Genomic DNA, 23,969 nt, shown 5'->3' on the forward strand with positions numbered 1-23,969 from the left:
TAAGTAAATTTACCGCTTTTTGTAAAACTTCACATCAATAGAAGAAAACTCGGCAAAAACTGCTAAAATTTCCCCTTTGGAGAAACAGGAAAAAGTTTCCGTATGGCGCCACCACTTTTTCATTCGATATGAAATAATAGTATCTAATAATGAGATATCCCTTTTTGTAAGAGTGAAAAACTGGTGGCGCCATATGGAAAGTTATATGAAACAAGAATATTATCGGGAAAATTGATGTAGACCCATTAAAACCCCATCAGTTGTATAAAAGATTTGAAGTACATGTATAATAAAATATAGTGTTAACATTAATAATATAAAGACCGATACATACGCATGTACATGTATGAAATCAATTTACTAACTCTAGCGCATCATTATCAATCATAACTATAATAAAAATATGAAATACAATTTAAAAAGATTACGAGTTGGATTGGGTGCATAGAAAAAGCTTATTTACAAGCAAACTTAATTAGTGTACTGGAAGAGTTGACGTAAATGACGGCGCACCTACGGTACTCTATCACTACTGTGACCTTATAACTGAACTCATTCATGGCTTTCAATTCTTAAAGACACTGGACACCTAGATGATAATTATTTTCAAATCTTAGTCTTCGCACTTGGTGTATCCTAACATAAGGCATAAAATAGCAAATCTGTGAAAACTTTGACTCATTTTAGGCATCGAAGTTGCAAGAAACAACAATTTTTTTTATTTATCCGAGCTACAACGTCTCTGGATATTTTCAAAACTCTGCTAAAAACCCACCTATTCAAAATTTCTTATGATTGACTTTCTGTCTGTTTTTAACCATTTATTTTTGCCAACACGTTTATGTAATTCAACATTTTAATTCAACGTACCCTTATTTCTTTCCAAGCTTCGTAATTTGTATTTTTGTTTTTGTTTTGTTACTCTCTTTGTTTGTTTTATGCGCCTCGGAATAAGTTTAGTCTTAGATAGATGGCGCTTTATAAGTTTTAATTATTATTATTATTATTATTAATTATGTTTACTTATTGTTGCGAATTGATAGTACTTCAGCTCACTGTTGCCTGTAACCTTGCCTGTAACCAAGTCATTTTGTATGCTAACAAATAGCAATTGTTTTGAGTAATTACCAATAGTGTCCAGTCCCTTTAATACATGTACATGTAATCAATGGTCATCATGGTCATGTACAAGATGTCCAAAACCATAATTTCTTTGTGTCTGATTGCAATTTGATAACATTGTGAACCAGCTAGTTCAAACTAACCACTGATACAAATTATCAGACAATACATGTGTCCACTTTCCTTGTTTGATGCAAAAACTATCTACACTACTGTACTGACACAAATACACAAAATATAACGAGATTAAAAAATTCAAAATTTAAGATTAACACCCAGTAATATTTGACAAAAATTAAGATTTATTTTGGGCTAGATCAAGGCTGGTTTTTTTTCCAATTATAAAAAATAGAGAGATCATACATTGGCAAGGTTTTCATTTTATACACAATTGCTATTTTGCGACCCTACTGCTTGAGGGTCACATAACTGGATTTACAGGTGGGAAGGCTTCAGACCAATCGGCTGATCATTGGCAGAGCTCATTTAGTTACGTTTTGTTTATAAATCACAAATTCTGTCCAAAATCCTTGCCAAAAATATTGACAAAATAGGGACACCGCCAATATAGGGCTAGATAGCTCAGTTGGTAGAGCGCCGGCACGTTAATCCGGAGGTCGTTGGTTCGAATCCCACTCTAGTCAATTCTTTGTTCAACCCCCAAATCCTTGCCGGTACACATTTAAGAGGCAATACCGTGAGTATCTGCGTCTGTCTATTTTTAAATTTGTTTTGTAATATTTGGAAATAACCAAACAAACAAACAAACAAACTCACCTATTGTCTGCTCAGTTGTCAGGATCAAATATTAATAGTCAGAGTTTAATATATTGTTATGTCATGCTTTCCAGTCAGGGATATTTTCTAAACCATTGAGAAAGACAACTAATAGGAGACTTTCCAACGCTAGGCGGCAGCAGACATACCGGGTAAATTTCCATTGTTCACGTAGTTCTGAACATGCGCATAATTCTGAAAACATTGGATTTACCCGGTAAGTCTGCTGCCCTCTATCGTCCCAGAAAGTCTCCCATTGACATAAAGAGTAAACGATTTGTATGTAATCATGTACAAAACATCGTGCTACTGCAACTCTGCAATGGTGGTGCAGCCAACAGCGGCGTACAGCACATTCGTGTGCAAGCTGAAACGTATCGATTTTTAAATTTGGGTTTCTATGTATGAAAGTCAGGCACATAGTGAAGTCCTTATTAGTACTCCCTCACTGAGAGGCTTATATTTACCCTTTGAACTCCCAGGGAGTTGACCTCAGCTGATTTAAGGAATGATTAGAGGCCCCGTAGACACTATTGGTAATTACTCAAAATAATTATAAGCATAAAACCTTACTTGGTAATGAGTAATGGGGAGAGGTTGATGGTATAAAGCATTGTGAGAAACGGCTCCCTCTGAAGTAACATAGTTTTCAAGGATTCAAATTTCAAGGAATTTGATTTTGAGACCTCAGATTTAGAATTTGAGGTCTTGAAATCAAGCATCAGAAAGCACACAACTCCGTGAGACAAGGATGTTTTTTTCTTTCATTGTTATCTGGCAAATTCAACGACCAATTGAGCTAAAATGTTTACAGGATTGTTATGTTATGCATATGTTGAGATACACCAAGTGAGAAGACTGGTCTTTGACAATTACCAATAGTGTCCAGTGTCTTTAAGGATTGATTAAAGGCCCCCATAAGCCAAACTATTTCTTCTACAGGATGTTACATCCACAGCAACACTGCTGGGGGTATTCTGGAGCATGTACCTTGTGTTCAAAGCCATACACATAGAATGTCCCTTCTTTGTTGTCCCACTTGTACATAGCCTGGGCAACTGGAATCACACGCACACTGTGACGCTGTAGACAAATCAAATACCAAAAATTGATTACATTAACCCTGTAGCTTTTATAAGATTAGAAGTAACATGAACGTACGGAAGGGCCGAGTGGTTAAGAGCACAGGACTCAAGCTCTGAGCCCAATTTCATAAAGATGCTAACCACCAAAATTTGCTTAGCATGAAATTTCTTCCTGAATAAAAACAGGATTACACATGTACCAACCAAAATTTCCATTTGTTGCATATTGTTCGTGACTGGTATTCAGCTGTTGTTTAATTATCCAATGAAGAAGTTTCATGCTATGTAAATTCTTGTGCTTAGCAGTTCTATGACATTGGGCCCTGGTGTTTCTGATCAGCAGAGTGTGGGTTCGAGTCCCAGTCATGACACCTGTAAGTCCTGAAGAAAGACACTTAACCATGATGCTTTGTACTTCGGATGGGACGTAAAGCCGTTGGTCCCGTGTGTTGTGTAATGCATGTAAACCAACCCAGTGCACTTATCGAAGAAAGGGAAGGGGCTCAGCTCGGTGTTCCATGTTTGATCGGCAGCATAATTTGCAACAGCACCTTGTACATGACATGATGCTTATAGAATACAATACAATACAATACAATACAACACAATACAATACAACACAACGCAACGCAACGCAACGCAACGCAACGCAACGCAACGCAACGCAACGCAACGCAACGCAACGCAACGCAACGCAACGCAACGCAACGCAACGCAACGCAACGCAACGCAACGCAACGCAACGCAACGCAACGCAACGCAACGCAACGCAACGCAACGCAACGCAACGCAACGCAACGCAACGCAACGCAACGCAACGCAACGCAACGCAACGCAACGCAATGCAATGCAATACAATACAGTAAAATACAATACAATACAATACAACTTTATTGTCCCTGCAAGGGAAGTTCCTTTGGCCTTTTTCGCTCACACAAAAACACACCAATAAAAAGAAATAAGGATTAGGTCTCATAATTCAAAAGTAGTCATGGTAGTCCTAAATGCCTTGCAGGAAATACTGTATAATACAGCGCCAGGAGCGTCACTGTGTGACATGTGCGCTATTAAAAAAGCCACTTAAAAAATGCCAATAAAAAATAACAAAAAGAGGGTTGCAATGCGGTTCAATACAATTCAAAACATCTCATAATTCAAAACTAGTCCCACATACCTTGCAGGAAATTTTGCCTGGAGCGTCACTGTGTGACAGATATGTGCGCTATTCAAAAAGCCACTCAAATTAAAAAAAAAATTAAATAACAAATAACAATAAGAGGGTTGGTATGCGATTTGATTCAAGTGGAATATGTAAGAAACTTACCTGAGAAATAATGCGTTCCAGTGGGAATCCACTGGTGTGTTGCTGAACGAGCTGCTTGGACGCTTGATTGATAGTCTGATCAGGGAAGTGATTAATTGGCCACACCTGACAAACACAATTAAAAAGCTTTGCTAATTAGTAAATTCATTCTTATCTATTACTGTAATTTGTGTATAATTAGGGATTGGAAATGAAACAATTGCACAGTTACAAAGGGTGCATTCGATAAAAATCAAAATGAGACCCAACCGGCTCTTTTCAGAGCCAACACTCACCCTAAGCGATCTACACATGGTTGTACCCGCAAGTTTACTATTTATTTATAGTTTCTCCCTTAAATCACGCTTTATATACCTGAAGGGAATCTCAAAGTGCTTCCAACATTATTACCCACCCTGGTCACTCGGCCTTAAATCATTCCTTAAACCATCTCAGCTCCCTGGGGAGTATACAGCCTGTGCTGGCAATTATGTAGTGCACTGAGCTTATCATTTATGCTATTAGCTCCCTTGAGTTGACCCCCGGTGGGTTCAAACAGCTTTGACGTCATTCTTGAGGCCAACACTCACTGGTATCAGCCCCAAGGGACCCTGCTTTTGGAGCGGAACACTTGGGGCTGACTAAGGTCTGGAGCTAGAACCTACTGGGACTAGAACCTACTGGGGCTAGAACCAAATGGGAAGAAAACCTACTGGGGCACGAACTTACTAGGGCTAGAACCTTCATGGTAAGAACCTATACTGGGGCTAGACCCTACTGGGGCTAGAATCTACTGGGGCTAGAACCTACTGGGGCTAGAATCTACTGGGGCTAGAACCTACTGGGGCTAGAACCTTCTGGGGCTAGAACCTACTGGGGCTAGAACCTACTGGGGCTAGAACCTTCTGGGGCTAGAACCTTCTGGGGCTAGAACCTTCTGGGGCTAGAACCTACTGGGGCTAGAACCTACTGGGGCTAGAACCTACTGGGGCTAGAACCTACTGGGGCTAGAACCTATTGGGCTAGAACTAACTCGGGTTGGAACCTACTGGGGCTAGAACCTACTGGGGCTAGAACCTATTGGGGCTAGAACCTATTGGGGCTAAGAACCTACTGGGGCTAGAACCTACTGGGGCTAAAACCTACCCTCGGCTGCTCCTCAGTGAAGGCTATCTCTCCAGTTACTCCTCTAATCAACTCATCAGGCAGTGAGGTCCGCTCAACGATGTTATCACTCATGTGGTTCAGCCTAAACACACAAAAAACATTGATCTCAATCAATTATCAAATTAAAATGTACTTCTCAACCAAATGTCAATTGAACCTTCTCTTACACCCGTTTCAGACAGGTGCGCCAGAGACTACCCAAATAAATGTTGGTTTCAGACAGGAGAACTTTACACAACATTTACATTGGCTCTGCTCATGACAAGATCAACGTCTGAAACAAAGGCGCTTCAGAGTCCCAACGACTGCATCAGTCCATCTTTTGACTTCTCGCGCGTCCAGTCCCTCCTAACTGTTTCAGACGCACTGTATACTCCTTTTACATAGCACCCTTTATGGTTCACGAGGTGCTGTGGCGCAATATAATAATAAAGAACATTTAATAGAGCGCCGGTATCCGCCTTGAGGAGAGAAAAAAAAATTAGGACTGAGGATTGTGTGAGTATGCTTGTTTGAACAGGTGAGATTTTAAGTTTGTCTTGAATGTTGTGATGGATGGAGATAATTTGACAGTCAGTGGGAGTTGGTTCCACACCCGGGCTGATGCCACAGAAAATGACCTATTGCCCCAAAGAGTGGAAGTTCTAGGCTGATGAAGCATCATGAGCTCATTAGATTGCAGTCTGGTGTGTATGGGTGGATGAGGTTGATGAGGTATTCTGGAGCATTGCAGCCAATCAAACCAGGAACACGGGGGCGAACCTTCTCTTTGTTATGAGTGCACTGAGTTCTTTTACGTGTGTTTACACAACACTTGGGACCAACACAGGATATACTTACCATTCTACAGTGAGTTTAATGAACACTTTCACATTACAGGCTCCTCCGCATGTGCTACATGTCTCTTGCCCATGGCCATGACAATTATTACATCTAATAAAGAGAAAAACCAAAGTGAAATATCATAAATACAAGGCAGTATTTATTACCATCCACTGTTTACACTGTAATCTGAGAATTTGTGCACTAGATATAAAAAAAACTGCTAAAACTTAGGATTCGAAAAGCCTCTAGCTATCGGGCAATCTCTGTGGTCTAGTTGGTAAGACACTGCTCTAGAATTGCAAAGGTCGTGGGTTCGAATCCAACCTGAGCAATATGCCTGTGATTTTTTTCACAGCGCTCGGGAAAGTATTGAGTTGGCCTTTACATGCACAGTACTAACAGGTTGATGTAAGGGTAAATCCAAATTCATAAAAACCTCAGACAGTTTCGCTATTCCTATTGGTGGAGAGCGCGTCACGTGGGTGTGTATAAACCTTTGATTATGACCAGTAAAAAGTGTTGAAACAGGGGCGCGACAAGCGAGTTTGCACCTGTGCTTATGAGACAGTTTCTTCATTCCTTTTGGTCGAGAGCAACGGCCGGGACAGTTGTGCCACATCACGCGATACGCACGACGCGCAGAGCATTCCCTTATATTAAAGGAGTTGTTTACCCAAGGGCTGCGGAGGGCCTTACCATTTCATAGCTTATGGGGTGTTGTGTTGAAAGAAATCATTAAACAATAATAATTTTTGCATTTATTTTACTTTTTGACCAAAAGTGTTGATGTTTTTTGACCGAAAAGGTATTTATGAATGGGAATCAAAGTGTGTTGAATTGGTTTTCAACAAGTGGTTTAAACCCGCCGAGGCCTGTTCTTAATAATATACCTCGACTTTGTCTCGGTAAAATTATCAAGAACCAGGCCTCATTGGGTTTAAACCACTAGTTGAAAACCTCTTCACCACACATTGATTCCCTTAATTAATACCCCTTATCCCTGATGCAAATTTAACATCTAGGCAGTGGACACTTTTGGTAATTACTCAGAATGATTGTTAGCATAAAAACTTACTTGGTAACAAGCACTGGAGAGCTGTTGATAGTATAAAACATTGTGAGAAATGGCTCCCTCTGAAGTAACGTAGTTTTCGAGAAAGGTCTAAGTAATTTTCCATGAATTTGATTTTGAGACCTCAGAATTAGATTTTGAGGTCCCGAAATCAAGCATCTAAAAGCATACAACTTCGTGTGACAAGGGTGTTTTTCTTCCATTATTATCTCCCAACTTTGACGACCAATCGAGCTCAAATTTTCACAGGTTTGTTATTTTGAGCATATACATGTTGAGATACACCAAGTGAGAATACTGGTCTTTGGCAACTACCGAAGGTGTCCAGTGTCTTTAAAGACTTACTTCTGGTGTCCAGCTCCATGGCACCAGGTACACTCCATGTGACCATGCTGCTGGTGTCCATGGTGTCCATGGTGTCCATGGTTTCCATGGTTTCCATGGTGATGCGGATCATGATGCCCAGGTCCAGCATGAGGGTTATGGACATGTCCACTTCCATTACAATGATGGCAACGAGTCTGTAAATACAAAGAATGCAAACTAATCAACCACAAAGGAAACTGACTTGGTAAACTTTAATTACTGTTAGGTTTAAAATACTTTTTAGTTTTAGAAAAGAAAAGATTGACTAAGGTGTGACCAGTGACCTCCAGCACCTGCGACCTCTGTCACATTAATCTGAAGGAGGCAAAGGCACTGGACACCTTTGTCAGTTGTCATGGACCAGTCTTCTCACTTGGTGTGTCTCAACATATGCATAAAAAAACAAATCTGTGAAAATTTGGACTCAATTGGTCATTGAAGTTGCGAGAGAATAACGAACGACACCCTTGTTGCAAACTTCTGCATGCTTTCAGATGCCTAAAAAAGTACCTTTTAGTTTTTGGATTGAAAAATTGTCTCTTTCACAAAAACTATGATACTTCAGAGGGAGTCGTTTCTCACAATGTTTTATATTATAGTACTCCTTACAAATATTCTGCCTTTTCATTGGTTTAGCGTGCGTCACATGATATGTCTTAGTTTTACTAGAAATGGCGGCCGTGTGATAGTGCATCGTTTGCTGTGTGATAGTCCGACGACTACCACACGGCGTGCAGTACCCGGACGCCTTTTTACCCACCTCGAATCCAATCAGTTGTGCATCTGTGTATCTGAAACGCACGTGCGAGCGTTATGTGTACGAAGATGATAAATAGTCTGTTGGGGTGTTATAAAACAAATATTGACTGCTTTAACTCATGCTTTTACTAATGCTATTTTCCTGTGGTGCAGCCGAGGGATAAAAAAATGCTCTGGGGATCACCGTTGGAGTCGTAGTTTTAACCATAGCACTCAAAGCAGTCAATACTTGTATATTATCAACAGTTCTCCATTGCTCTTTACCAAGTAAGTTTTTAAGCTAACAATTATTTTTGAGTAATTACCAAACTTGGCCAGTGCTTTTAAGGGAATAAATGTACAACTAAACTGTTTTTATATACAACAATCAAACTTTTGTTATCTTGCAATATGTATACACCACAAGGACATTGAAAACTTCAAGGGCAATATGCTTGTTGACATTCTGGTTTTATGTTTGTTCTTCTTCAAACGAAACTTAGTCAAAGGTTTGTTTAGTCCTTCCGGACTTTCGGTGTTTCCGGTTGCCAGTGTATCTGCATGCACAGAAACTAACCTGTGGAAGTTTGCAGCTAATTCCACTCTTTACCTACATGTACATGTAGTACAGAAAATGTGTTTTTTACTGAAGGATTAGCAGGGAACAATTTAGCCCAGTGATCTCGCAGTTGTTCTTGTTTTTTGCACTGCTGGAGAACAACCAAGGGGGAATTTTATTATTCGAGTAAGCGCCATGAGCACTTTTTGTGGATACCAGCGCTATAGAAGACATCATTATTATTATTAAGCAAGAAATTTAGACTGAACTTATTTTGTGCACACTGAATGCTAAAATAGAGTGGCAAATCCTGATTTTTGAGGAGCAATTGAAACATTTTGTGTAGCAGTTTGCTCTTCTATACAAGGGAAATCGTTCACTGAATAGCATTCATTTCTTATCATTTTTTCTCACTGTAACCAAACAGATTCGTTACAGAATTTTTGAATTCGCCATAAAGAATTATCTGTAACAATGTCAATGCTCTCACTGGCAAAATGTTTGGTTTATCTTTCAAATAAGCTCAACAACAAATGAGTTTGTGTAACTTTCCTTTCAATGAAATGGAATGACCCTGAATATCTTGGTTTTGATTTCTATTTAAACCCTTCTTAAATGATAATATATTTTCTTGCCAAAACACCCTGAGCAAATGTTGTCATTTCGGAGACAAAACATTGAAGCCATTATACACGTTCGGAACAGAACAAAATTCACAGATTTACAAATAACTTACAGGGTTTACAGAGGGTAATGATGAAAGACTTCTCTTGAAATATTATTCCATAAAATGCTTTACTTGTTGAGAAAACATTGAAACAATTATCAATTCTCGGATTTATTTTAAACACATGTCATGACACGGCGAAACGTGCGAAAACAAGAGTGCGTTTTCCCGTTATTTTCTCCCGACTCCGATGACCGATTGAGCCTAAATTTTCACAGGTTTGTTATTTTATATATAAGTTGTGATACACGAAGTGTGGGCCTTTGGACAATACTGTTTACCGAAAGTGTCCAATGGCTTTAATATCGATCCTATAAGCTAAACTAGTAGTGTAAGCCACTTTGCTATACCTTCCGCACCCGGGTAGTAGTTAAAAAGCAGGATAGTTCTTTTCAGAACTGAGAAGTCTCCCGAACATCTACTCCGCGGTAGTAGAAAAAAGAAATACAGTTCTCTAAGAACAAACTCTATCTGGCAAGTAGATACACACATGGTGTTACCGCAAACCAAATATATATTGATACCTCACCATGCAATGCCTCAAATTCTATACAAGCTTTAAACACAAATGAATTGGTGTAAGTTTCTTTTCAATGAAATGGAATGACCCTGAATATCTTTGTTTTGATTTCTATTTAAACCCTTCTTAAATGATAATATATTTTCTTGCCAAAACACCCTGAGAAAATGTTGAAATTTCTCCTAAAATGCGCGCTACATCGTAGAGTGTCATGGCCGAGTGGTTAAGAGCATCGAATTCAAGTTCTGGTGCTACATGTAATTCACCGGAGTGTAGGTTCGAATACCGGTCATGACACTTGTGTCCTTGAGCAAGATACTTTACTATAGTTGCTTCTCTTTACCCAGGGGTATAAATGGGTACCTGCGAGGGTAAAGGTTGATATTGTGAATGAAAAAGCCTTGGAGCGATATAAACTGTTGCCCAGGTTGTATACTCCCAAGGCAGCTGAGAAACATTGAAAAGGGATGTTATTGGCCCTATGACCAGGGCACTAATGTAAAGCGCATTGATACGGTTATTGTGAAATGCGCTATATAAGAACTGGTTATTATTATTATTATTATTATTATTACACCATATATCACAAACATTCTGAGGTTAAAAAAACACATTCTGAATGCATTTTGTTCTTGCATCACCTTGTGAAACGGAACAGTCAAGATTTCACGTGACGACTATATTCTGGGACAATCTCTCAAAAGCATCTAGTTTATCTGAAGGGAATTACTATAGAGTATAAATCACATTATACACTGTTTGCTTGATACACACACTGTAATACAGGAAGTATGTGTGTTTGCTTTGATAAGTGCAACGTTTAAAGGCACTGGACACTATTGATAACTATACTCAAAGCAATAGGAGACTTTCCAACGCTAGGCGGCAGCAGACATACCGGGTAAATTTCCATTGTTTACGCAGTTCTGAACATGCGCATAATTCTGAGAACAATGGATTTACCCGGTAAGTCTGCTGCCCTCTATCGTCCCAGAAAGTCTCCTATTGTTAGCATAAAAACTTACTTGATAACGAGCAGTGGGGAGAGGTTGATGGTATAAAACATTGTGAGAAATGGCTCCCTCTGAAGTAACATAGTTTTTGAGAAAGAGGTATTTTCTCACTCAATAAGACTTCACAGGCCTGAAGCCTTTTTTAGGCATCCTGAAAGCACACAAATTTGTGCAACAAGGGTGCTTTTCTTACATTATTTTTTGTAACTTTTATGACCACTATAGTCTAAATTTTTACAGGTTTGTTATTTGATGCATATGTTGGGATACACCAAGTGAGAAGACTGGTCTTTGACAATTACCAAAGGTGTCGGGTGCCTTTAACCTACTACTTAGAGCGTAGTTTGAACTGTGGTGATATTTATAGGCTATCCTTATTACAAAGCTATTAACCCTTATCATTCCAACCCTTCAATGTCCAACTCCATTTTGGTTTCATTTTGTTTGGGGATTGCACAAGTAAACTGATTATGCTTGATCTCAGGCATACCACCATAATCAGTGTCCAATCTTGTGGGTGTTGAGTTAAATTAATATGGTGTTGGATTTTGTGAGATGGAGTGAGACAGGATCCTACATGTAGGAAAGTGTTAAAGGGAATTAAAAGAGCTACATAGATTGGTGGTAGCGCTGGTAAAAAGTCACAGACAGGGAGTGTTCATGTTTTGAGTGATTAACAATGAACATGATATAACAAAACCTAAGAGTTAGGAGAAAATAGTAAAAAACCACGCACATTTTTCAGTGTGTAAACACATCGTCCATTATTTTTATTGTACAATGTAGCAACTTAAATCATCTGTTGCATTGCTTTTGTTTAGGTTTTCATATACAGTTTTCTCAGAATATGACTTCATTTCAGAGGGAAATATTTCACACAAAAATTGTTCTAGTATAAACTAAATACAGAGCTTTCAGACTGAAACTAAAAAAATGTTTTTTATCCGAGTAATATGCCTGTGAGATTTTTTCAAAGAACCTGGGAAAGTACAAAGTACTGAGTATTCAATAAACTAAAATTTATATTATTTTTACCATTCTTGTTTAATACCTTTAAGGTAAAAAGAGACTAGTTAGACACAATTAAAGTGAGTAGGATTTGAAACTTTGCATGGTGGAGATACGAGTAAGGTTTGCGGTAACACCATGTAATGATAATCTCTAATTGAGTTGGGGTGGTTCTGAAAAGAACCGTTGGTTTCAACTTGATGTTTTGATCAGTATGCTCTGATCGTCTTCTGGCATGTCTGAAGAAAAAAAAATTATAGTGAGCACTATTTAACTTACGTTTCCATCTCCATGGCACTTGTGACAGCGTTTGCGTCCAATACCAGCACAGTCATGGCAAGGCTATGAGGCAAGAGATAAATCACACTCTACTTAAATCAAGCCATTCTCAGAATACAACACACCAAGAAACATTGAAACACCTCTTGTGGCTCGCAGAGGACCGTACAACAAGTTGGGCTGGCAAAAAGTCATAAGCGCTTTATTTGCAAACTTTCCTTTCAAGACACTAAAAATGGTTTGTTTTCTCTCACTCTGCTGAAAATCAATTGTGCTAATTATGAAACTGAGCAATGGTCAAAATTATTCTATGGCTAAATTTTATGTTCCCATCAATAACTTTGTTAAACTTAAGTATTTGAAGAAACAGAATTGCATAAAACTCAATAAAATAATAGTTTGTATTTATATAATGCTTTATACACCCAAAGGGCATCTCAGAGCACTAACATACAGTATTTTATGCAAGCTATGGGACTAAGTTTGAGACCTACTCCTTTTACATAGCACCATGATGGTTTACAAGGTGCTGTGGTGCAATATGCTGCCAACCCAGACAAAACCACCACGGCAAACCTCTTCTATTTTCGATAATTGCACTGGTTTCTTTTACATGCGTAACATAACACACGGGACCAACGGCTTTACGTCCCATCCGAGGAACGAAGCAATGGCTAAGTGTCTTGCTTAAGGACACAAAGTGTCACGACTAGGACTCGAACACACACTCTGCTGATCAGAAACACCAGAGTTTGAATTCGTTGCTCTTGACCGCTCGGCCTCGCCACTTCCACGAATATGGTTTGAACCAGTATGTTCCCAGATGTTTGAATACGCACAAGACTTGCACAGTCTATGGTGAGCATTGTCTAACTGTGTACCTTGACTGACGCAGTGTGGGGCACTTCAATCTCAGCTCTGTGATTCTTGAACTTAGCTGGCGGTGTACACTGCAGATCCCATGGGCCTGGGGCAGGTCCATTGGTAGGTCCATCAATCATTTGACCTGTGCAATCATAAAATAATATTAACAATCCTTCAATTGACTATAAATCTGCAATGACTTCACATAAGGTTGTAAATTCACATATCATGCATCTTTACAATGATTGCTTGAAAATAAACCCTCCCTTGAAACACTACCCCAAACCAGCTCCCATGAGTGTTCCATCTTGTGAGTTTTCTTTTTTGTATTTGCTTTTTTTTCGGATTGGATGTAAAGCCGTTGGTCCTGTGTGTCGTGTATCGCATGTAAAAGAACCCAGTGCACTTATATCAAAAAGAGAAGGGGTTCGCCCCAGTGGTCCTGGCTATGGCTTCTAAATGCGCTGTAGCACCTTGTAAACCCTTATAAGGTGCTAAATAGTTGGGTCTCAGAATTCATAACTTTCAATAGCCTCTCTTTCTGTATAAATGTATATACTAAGCGCCTTGAGTACCTTGTTGGTAGATACGTGTGCTATAAAAGACTTTTGATACTATTATTACATAGAGATACCCTCTGTCTGCCCTATCTATCGATGCCTCGCGATTCGAAAATGGAAAATGTCAAATGTCAATATTTCTTTACCTTTGAAAGGTTCTGAAGACCAAGCTGTAGTTCGCTTCTCGGTGAATGTTTCCAACTTGTACTGCATTAGGAAGTTTAGAAAACAATCACAGTTAAAACCATGCAACCTTGAATATTACTTGACTGAAGCAATTACTTTGTAAATCTATTGTTTAAAAAAAAAGACAGTATATTAAGTAAAAGTGAAACATTCTGATCACAAGTCATGAAAACTTCGTGCAATGTATAGAATGCATAATTCTGCATAATTCTTAATTCTTTCAATGATGCATGTAGACGGAATTGCTTCCTCTGTATCAACTACCAATTAACGTATGTTAGGGCCTTTTTAATTATTTTTTGTCGTGTCATTACAATATCCTGTCACTTGGTATCATTCTGCGATAATAAGCCTGAACATTTTCTATTTGGCATTGTGAACCCTAAATACAGATTTCAAGCCTGGAATGTTACATGTACATGTATGTCTTGGCCTTGGTGCCCCTGCATATGCTCTTTATGATTTTCAATGGACACTATTGGTAATTGTTAAAGACCAGTCTTCTCACTTGGTGTATCTCAACATATGCATAAAATAACTAACCTGTGAAAATTTGAGCTCAATCGGTCATCAAAGTTGCGAGATAATAATGAAAGAAAAAAACACCCTTGTCACATGAAGTTGTGTGCGTTTAGATGGTTGATTTCGAGACCCCAAGTTCTAAATCTGAGGTCTCGAAATCAAATTCAAGGAAAATTACTTCATTCTCAAAAACTATGGCACTTCAGAGGGAGCTGTTTCGCACAATGTTTTATACTATCAACCTCTCCCTATTACTCATTACCAAGTAAGGTTTTATGCTAATAATTATTTTGAGTAATTACCAAAAGTGTCCACTGCCTTTTTTTTTTATCTCAAGCCCGTCTGATATTTATAGGATGTATACTACATGTAGTTGTAGTAGATGACAATACTTTTTATATATTATATCATTTATTTATTCATTTAATTTATGTCAGTCTTCTTTGCGTTTTGGCATTTTTGTGGGTAGGTGAGGAGAAGGAGGATTGGGGAAGAGCACACAGGGGGTATATGGGGATGTCTAAAATGACTTTATTATTAAGCTGATTAATTTCATCGTCCTTACATGGAAAGCACTGGAGTGGCTGATATCATTGAAGACCATTTCTTGTGCAGCCTTCTTGCCATAGCAACAATTCTCAGCAACATGGCCCATCAAAGCCTCTCTGGCTTGCTCTACAGTCACTGTGGGCATGCTGGACAAAGAAACAAGGTAACCCCAAAACATTAAAGAAGTACTTCGAACAAAAAATGGCAAGTCGTGATCTTTGCTGAATGTTTTCGATTTTTATACAAAAATAATCATTTTGAATATCCAGTGCTTTTCTGAAAGATTCACGAAAAGCTCTGCTACGTTTTCATTCATGTTACGTCATACAATGTAGTGTGAGCTCCAATTTGTATAGCCGCTTCGTTACAGCGTGGATGTATAACAAAGCAAACTCCCAGACATGACGTCAAAGAATTGTCATTTTGACGCACTTCGTCAACGGCAGAAGTGTTTCTAGTTTTTCAAAAAACCTTGAGGGTGGGGCCTGATTTTTAATCGATAATAACCAAAAATTCAGATGTTTAGAAATATCAAAATTACCTTAAAATGGTAAACAAACACGTTATAAACAAGTTTAAATAGCATTCCCGCCCAAAACAAATCGCTCAAGTACTCCTTTAACTAAACAATAGACGAAATTGGCGACTGAGTCACATGACTCTTGGGTATTAAAATGTTAACAAACCACACATGCTGGGGTGCTTTTCATTAGACCGTAACACTCAGAAGCAGCAATGCTTTTCAATGTACACTGCACTGGCTTGCTCGGTCTGTTTACCCACTTTGAGTCTCGTGACTCCAATCGCTGATTGTGTCTATTACGTGTACAGGTAATAAGATAAAATTCATTAAAGTTTGTATTGACGCAATTCACCTGACGTCATCATCAGAATAATCTTGGATGCGCCATTTTGGTGGTCAATGTCAACATTTTATTCAGAGAAGTGCGCATCTGTAGGCGACGCAGCGTTTACACGTGAACCTATTGACCACCAGCATGGTGAGCGTGGCATCAATCACCACGTGTGACGCGCGTGCAAGGAGTCAATACCAAAAATTTAGACAGTAGACAGTTATTACAATTTTCTTTTCACATCAAACATTGTCATGTTTAGTTTGTGAAACAAGCTAGATTTACACACAATGTATGTGCTGTCTATAAACTTGAAACATATTTGCACATGCTGCAAAGATGCAAAAATCAGTGGCCGATTTCACAAAAGCACAAGAATGAAGCTAAGCACAACAAAGCTACGCTTACCAGAATTAGGTGCCCAGCCAAAATATTAATTCACAAGCAACATTTCAACTTGCATCCTGCTATGTTTGTACCATTCTACATACATGAGTGTACCTCCATGTTTAGAAGCACAAAATTTGTAAGCAAAATTATCTGCTAAGACAATTTATGAAATTGGGACCCAGAGTTAATGAGGCCAGTCACATGGGCAGTGGCATTTACATAACATCAACGCTAGCCTTACGCACACTACATTTTAAAACTAAATCAACACTTGGAAAATAATCTGTTCACAAGATAAGTTTACAAAAGTAGGTCATTGTTTGTATGGCGATACTCATGCACAGCCGGCAAGGCTGACGTCATTGATGCAAAATGAAACTGATTTTTTTCTAAAGGGTCAAGGTCCATTGTAGTTTGTATGCACATAAACTTTTATTGAAAGAGAAACTACATCTGCAAAAGTATTGTGAATGTGTACCATGTACGAGTATGACCATGACGATCATGCAAGCTAAATGCAACTCTTGTGCACTCATAAACAAGTTTGCATATTGAGAACCTTGAGTTCTCACTTGCATTGGATTAATGTGTGACAGAAACAAATCACCCACTTTTTATAAGGGAACCCAATTACACAAAAAACTTGCACACATACAGTAGGTATACAGTCCAACTTTGGTGTTTAATGCTGCACCTTAAAGGTGAATGTAAAAAACAATCTACCAAGTTCTACTGATTGACTTAAAGGCACTGGACAACTTTGGTAATTGTCAAAGACCAGTCTTCTCCCTTGGTGTATCCCAACATGCATAAAATAACAAACCTGTGAATACTTGAACTCAAGTGTTCATCTAAGTTGTTAGAGGATATTGAAAGAAAAGCACCCTTGTTGCACAAGTTTGTGTGCTTTCAAATGCCTAATAAAAAGCTTCACTCCTGAAGTCTTTAATATTTGAGTGAGAAGTTACCTCTTCTCCAAGACATTGCAGTTCATCGAGGGAGCCAATTTGCACACTTGTAATGTTTCATACTATCAACAGCTTTCCATTGATCTCGTTACCAAGTAAAATTTTATGTTGACAATTATTTTTAGTAACTACCAATAGTGCCCAGTGCCTTTAATGTGTACCAATAGTGCCCAGTGCCTTTAATGTGTACCAATAGTGCCCAGTGCCTTTAATGTGTACCAATAGTGCCCAGTGCCTTTAATGTGTACCAATAGTGCCCAGTGCCTTTAATGTGTACCAATAGTGCCCAGTGCCTTTAATGTGTACCAATAGTGCCCAGTGCCTTTAATGTGTACCAATAGTGCCCAGTGCCTTTAATGTGTACCAATAGTGCCCAGTGCCTTTAATGTGTGACGGAAACACACACAAAACAGTTATAGCCAACAGTCTCACCTTAGCTTCAACCTTGGAGTGGTGAATCTACCAACTACTACCTGATTGAGTGATTACAGGAAACCACAAACCCACATTTCAAGGTCTAGGCCTTGGGTCTTGGGTCTGGTTAACCTGCCGATTTGCTTGCGCTTTGATGAACTGCCTTGCTTGTTCTCAACTAATTTAAATTTTTCTTTTTTATTCATTATTCCTTTTTATGTACAATTACTCAATGTTGAAGCATAACTCTTTTCCTGTCAGCACACAAAAATGCATGCTAAACTAACAGTGCTTACTGTATGAAAATAAGTGACGTAGAAATGGTATGCGCAGGCTGTATAGGCCAGCTAATCTTCTTACTAACCTGTGAAATATGCTTAAATGCTTAAAAGCAATTTTTTATAGTTGAGCAGCTCTACAAATTGGTCACAGGATTTATTCATGTTTTAAAAGATATTTTAAACACACAATGTCATTATTTAAATAGGTCTATGGCCCCACAAATGATACCTCATTTTGCAGTATATTCTGTTAATAAATTACTTGTACTTTGACTCTTTATTTGGATGTTAGAATAAGGCAAGGCACTTGAATGACCTAAGTACTCCTAGTACTCAAGTGTACTATGTGCCTAATTCAGCCACTCCAGTACTCAGCTGTATTTAATAATGCTCCAAAAAGTGGTTGTTACAACACTTTAAAAGTGCACCACAGCAGTTTGTTAATGTTCAGGGTAAAAGATAAAAAAGCTCTGGATTGCTGCTGGCTGAACTTCTACAGAAAGCCTAATGGATTGGCGGAGTTCAGGCAATATAAAAGCTACTTATCTACCTTGCCACCTGTAGCACAGGCCTAGTAGCACTTGATCTACCTTGCCACCTGAGCCCAGGCCTATAGGTAGCACTTGATCTACCTTGCCACCTGAGCCCGGGCCTAGGTAGCACTTGATCTACCTTGCCACCTAAGCCCGGGCCTAGGTAGTACTTGATCTACCTTACCACATGAGCCCAGGCCTAGGTAGCACTTGATCTACCTTTCCACCTGTAGCCCAGGCCTAGTAGCACTTGATCTACCTTGCCACCTGAGCCCAAGCCTAGGTAGCACTTGATCTACCTTGCCACCTGAGCCCGGGCCTAGTTAGCACTTGATCTACCTTGCCAACTGAGCCAGAGCCTACATAGCACTTGATCTACCCTGCCACCTGAGCCTGGGCCTAGGTAGCACTTGATCTACCTTGCCACCTGAGCAAAGGCCTAGGTAGCACTTGATTTACCTTGCCACCTGTAGTGCAGGCCTAGTAGCACTTGATCTACCTTGCCACCTGAGCCCAGGCCTAGGTAGCACTTGATCTACCTAACCACCTGAGCCCATGCCTAGTAGCACTTGATCTACCTTGTCATCTGAGCCAAGGCCTAGGTAGCACTTGATCTACCTAACCACCTGAGCCCATGCCTAGTAGCACTTGATCTACCTTGCCACCTGAGCCCAGGCCTAGGTAGCACTTGATCTACCTAACCACCTGAGCCCATGCCTAGTAGCACTTGATCTACCTTGTCATCTGAGCCAAGGCCTAGGTAGCACTTGATCTACCTTGCCACCTGAGCCCAGGCCTATGTAGCACTTGATCTACCTTGCCACCTGTAGCCCAGACCTAGGTAGCACTTGATCTACCTTGCCACCTGAGCTCAGGCCTAGGTGCCACCTGTCATGCCTGTAGCCAAGGCCTAGCTGGCACTTGATCTACCTTGCCACCTATCATGCTTGTAGCACAGGCCTAGGTGGCACTTGATCTACCTTACCACCTGTCATACCTGTAGCCCAGACCTAGGTAGCACTTGATCTACCTTGCCACCTGCCATGCCTGTACCCCAGGCCAAGGTGGCCTAGGTGGCACTTTATCTACTTCGCCACCGTCATGCCTGTAGCCCAAGCCTAGGTAGCACTTGGTCTACCTTGCCACCTGGGCCCAGGCCTAGGTAGCACTTGATCTACCTTGCCACCTGAGCTCTGTCCTAGGTGGCACTTGATCTACCTTGCCACCGTCATGCCTGTAGCCCAGGCCTAGGTAGCACTTTATCTACCTTGCCACCGTCATGCCTGTAACCCAGACCTAGGTGGCCTAGGTGGCACTTGATCTACCTTGCCACCATCATGCCTGGAAACCTAGCTAGCACTTGATCTACCTTGCCACCTGTAATGTACTGAACCATAGAGCACCGAATAATGCCTGAACTTACTTTGGTACCTCTGAACGCTGTGGTTGTTCCTGCATTGGTGCATAAGGAGGTGGAGCAAGAGGGGCCCCCATGTTGCCGTAACCTGCGACCATGTCCATCTTATCTCCTGGAGGTGCAGTGGGAGCTGCTGCCACAGGCTGTATCAAGAAATAATGTAACACAGGGATCAAACTAACTGTACTCTGGTTAATGAAAAAAATATCATTACAAGTGAATGGAGTGGAGTGTAGTCTTTGATGACTGAAGAAAACACTTGAAACAGCATGCACTTCATTGTTGGGGAACAGGAGATTAAAGGCACAGGCACTTTGTCAATTGTCAAAGACTAGTATTCCCACTTGGTGTACGCCTCCATTGATCATATATCAAATAAGTTTTTATGCCAACAATCATTTTGAGTAATTACCAATAGTGTCCAGTGCCTTATAACAAAACGAGGATTTCTATTATAAGTACCTGTCCCGGAGCTCCACCTTGGGGCTGTGGGTATCCTTGGGGTGCGCCAGCCTGGGGTTGAGGGTACCCTTGAGGAGCACCACCCTGGGGTTGAGGGTACCCTTGAGGAGCACCACCCTGGGGTTGGGGATAGCCCTGAGGCGCACCAGCCTGCTGAGGTTGTGGATAGCCTTGGGCTTGAGGTGCTCCTTGGAATTGTTGATATGCTTGAGGTCCTCCTTGTTGATAGCCCCCCTGAGGTGGGTATCCACCCTGCTGTTGTTGCTGCATGTTTGAAACCTGTAAGGATTTAAAAAGAAGCTTTTATTAACATGCCTTTAGGTTCACAACGATTCCATAGTAGACTCGGCGCCATGATGTTAACTGATGCGCAAAAATCGCTGAAACAGCCTGCCAAGTCTTTTAGTGTCGCTGCAGTGCGCAGTTTCACGAGCACGCACATTTTAGTAATAATGCAGTGCGCAGTTTTACTGCCCGCTGCTTGCTGCTATTCGTGTTCAGCTGGATGGCGCTGTGGGCAATGAAAAAGGGTACCCGACTAAAGACCGCCAATCTCACATGTGCGCACATCGATAAACATCATGGCAACGGCGATTTGCCCCTAAAATTTGTTAATAAAATTACACCGGCAAATGTTGTGCATGTACTAGGGGGAGGTAAGTGACAACTGGGGAAAAAAATCTAGGCATAAAGTTGTTAGTTTCTATTAAAAAAAAAATAAACACCCTGAACTTAAAGCTGCATGGGCGCAGGGCCAAGAAGGAGCAGAGGTAGTCCAACGTCTTGGTACTATTTGATGTACTTCTATTGCTACAAACAGATAACTTTCCGTATGACGGCACCAATGTTTCACTCATTTTTTTTTTTTTTTACAAAAAGGGATCTATCCCTTTTTGTAAGGTAAATCAGATACTATAATTAATAATATTATTTCATATCGAATGAAAAAGTGGTGGCGCCATACGTAAACTTTTCCCCATAATAAGTAGAAACTATACTAAGTTAAGGCTCCTCACTCACGGGACGCTTGTTTAGTTTCTATTTGTTTTGATGGGGCTAGCCCAGCCAGGCCTATGTTAGTTAGTGAGTACTGTAGTGGGTCTATTTGTTTCGCTATTATCTCCACGTGGAGATGGCAGAGAACATCAATAATGGTGTTCCGTCCAGCTAGGATAGCATGTACAACATACCTAACAATTCAGTCTTTCTTTTTGCATGTGATGTTTGTCAAGCTCGTAGGCGAACGCTAGAGTCAGGAAGGAAGTAACACCAACAAATGATGATGTTGATGATGGTATCAATTATGACAATTAGGCCTAGCCCTAACATAAACTAGAAACAACCTGACTTACCTACAAATCCGGAACAACTGGACCAAGCCTAGCGCAAGGAAACAACCAACTTACCAAGGCACTGCCAGTGCTAGCGATTGCAAAATATGATGGGCTAATCGGTCATGCCACAACATAAACTAGAAACAACCTGACTTACCTACAAATCCGGAACAACTGAACCAAGCCTAGCGCAAGGAAACAACCAAGGTACTGCTAGCGATTGCAAAATATGTTGCAATTTATTACATGTATAGGCTAATCGGTCGTGCCAGCCAGCAGAACAAGTCCAGATCCAGCAACCATTCAACGAACTTGTGGGGGGCATCACGGGATCCGGGTCATGTCAATGAGTTACAGCATAAACATAGCTTAAACATCCGACGTTACACTTAGATATGCTTGTTTATCTTTGCGGATAGACAGAGGCCCAAGCTAGCATAAACACCACGCTATTGCCCTTTTCGAAACCACGGCTTCAGCTTTGGATTCGGCTTGAGGCTCTGTTCTCTCGCCCTGAGCGAAGCGCTTCGTTTCGAAAAGGACCTAAGTAAGGGCGGTGGCCACTGATAGTATAGAGATCAGTGGCGGTGGCGGCGCGCCCCCCTGCGGCCAACCAACGTTAATTATAATATGTTCGGCTGAGCATGGTTTGAGAAACAAGTGATACAAAAAGTATCTACATATATGATTACCACAGTACACAACATAATATTCAATGTGTAAGCTTTCCTATGCAATAATTAGGGCGTAGATTTTGTGTCCCCGAAAATGGCAAACTGCGTAGTAGGCCTACAAACTTTTTTTCTATAGCGCCCTGTTTTGAATCATGCTCCTGAAGCCCACGTTAATTAATTTCCCGTTTGGAGGAGACCCAATCTCTGGCGGACAGAATTACCTGGGAGTCTGGGACAGTGTGAACTTGTTTTTCTACTAAAAAAGAGAATTAGTTTTTTTTTTAAATGAAGTGATGTTTTATAACGTGCTAAAGGTTTCTCACTAGCCAGGCTAGCTCATTTCTTGATAATCTTCAATTTGCATACAGGCAAAGTAGGGGAGTTGACGATGCAGTGCTTGTCTATCTTCACAAACTTTACAATCACCTGGACTCACCCCGAACATACGTCAGGTCTCTGTTTATTGATTTCTCCAGTGCTTTTAACACAATACAACCTCATATCCTTGCGCAGAAATTATTACAAATGAATATCTCACCCCAAATTGTGCGATGGATACATGGATTTTTAAGAGATAGGCCACAGTGGGTCAAAGTAGGAGGTGTTTGTTCTGATGTAAAATATATCAATACTGGTGTTCCTCAAGGATGTGTCATCTCTCCTTTGTTATTTTCGTTATATACCAGTGACTGTTTATGTTCCAGCTCAAATTGCAGCATCATTAAATATGCAGATGACACGGTAATTACTGGGTACTTGAAAAATGACTCTACCGAGTATGTAACAGAGGTCATGAATTTTATTGACTGGTGTAATCGTCACTATCTCTCGATAAATGTACAGAAAACTAAGGAGATGATTTTTGATTTTCGACGAGGTGCTGAGACACATGACCCTCTCACTATCAATAACTGCATTGTAGAAAGAGTCAATGAATATAAGTATCTTGGAACTGTAGTGGATGATCAACTGAACTGGAATAGGAATACTGAAACGATATACAGTAAAGCTAACCAACGTTTGTACTTTTTGAGAAAACTGAAGAAATTTCATGTAGACCGATCTATCTTGCGTTTATTTTATCAGTCCTTGATACAGAGTGTTTTAACTTTTAACTTAATATGTACATACGGTTTACTTTCACAGCAGAGTAAGAAGAAATTTGACAGGGTAAAGAAAAATGCTCAGCGGATCATAGGTTTAATCTTGCCATCCTTGGATATAGAATTTGAAACAAAAATGGTTGCCAAGTTAAGTACAGCAATGAAGGACCCGACCCACCCACTTTTTAATTGCTTTGTTTTTAATCGCTCTGGTATTAGACTCCGTCCACCACAAACAAAATCACTTCGTTTTCGACAATCCTTTGTTCCCAATTCAATTCATCTTTTTAATTCTTT

The 23,969-nt window shown here is 40.1% G+C and overlaps 1 protein-coding gene across 2 annotated transcripts; it reads right to left on the bottom strand.

Annotated features, from left to right (window-relative positions):
• Positions 1 to 2,727: 2,727 nt before the first annotated feature.
• LOC117302976 (protein SSUH2 homolog) lies at positions 2,728 to 22,368 on the bottom strand. 2 transcript variants are annotated; one of them, XM_033786988.1, is made up of 12 exons: positions 22,053 to 22,368; positions 20,562 to 20,840; positions 20,106 to 20,242; positions 15,259 to 15,388; positions 14,132 to 14,192; positions 13,443 to 13,567; positions 12,562 to 12,624; positions 7,697 to 7,872; positions 6,295 to 6,387; positions 5,434 to 5,536; positions 4,309 to 4,413; positions 2,728 to 2,982 (listed from the first exon to the last, which is right to left on the bottom strand). In XM_033786988.1, the coding sequence occupies exons 2-12, from the start codon at positions 20,829 to 20,831 to the stop codon at positions 2,836 to 2,838; spliced, it is 1,410 nt and encodes a 469-aa protein (XP_033642879.1). In that variant the 5' UTR covers positions 20,832 to 20,840; positions 22,053 to 22,368; the 3' UTR covers positions 2,728 to 2,835. The 2 variants fall into 2 exon arrangements, with proteins under 2 accessions (XP_033642879.1, XP_033642887.1); XM_033786996.1 differs by lacking the exon at positions 22,053 to 22,368 and adding an exon at positions 21,914 to 22,017.
• Between the last annotated feature and the right edge of the window lie 1,601 nt (positions 22,369 to 23,969).

The sequence above is a fragment of the Asterias rubens genome, chromosome 2, assembly GCF_902459465.1.
Source record: "Asterias rubens chromosome 2, eAstRub1.3, whole genome shotgun sequence".
Classification (NCBI taxonomy): Eukaryota; Metazoa; Echinodermata; class Asteroidea; order Forcipulatida; family Asteriidae; genus Asterias; species Asterias rubens.

Coding starts and splice junctions, on each gene's coding strand:
- LOC117302976 (XM_033786988.1), bottom strand. CDS start 20,831: ATGCAGCAACAACAGCAGGGTGGATACCCACCTCAGGGGGGCTATCAA. Junction 15,389..20,105: donor CAGCGTTCAGAGGTACCAAA/GTAAGTTCAGGC, acceptor TTCTTTGTCCAG/CATGCCCACAGTGACTGTAG. Junction 12,625..13,442: donor CCCACACTGCGTCAGTCAAG/GTACACAGTTAG, acceptor CTTGCCTCATAG/CCTTGCCATGACTGTGCTGG.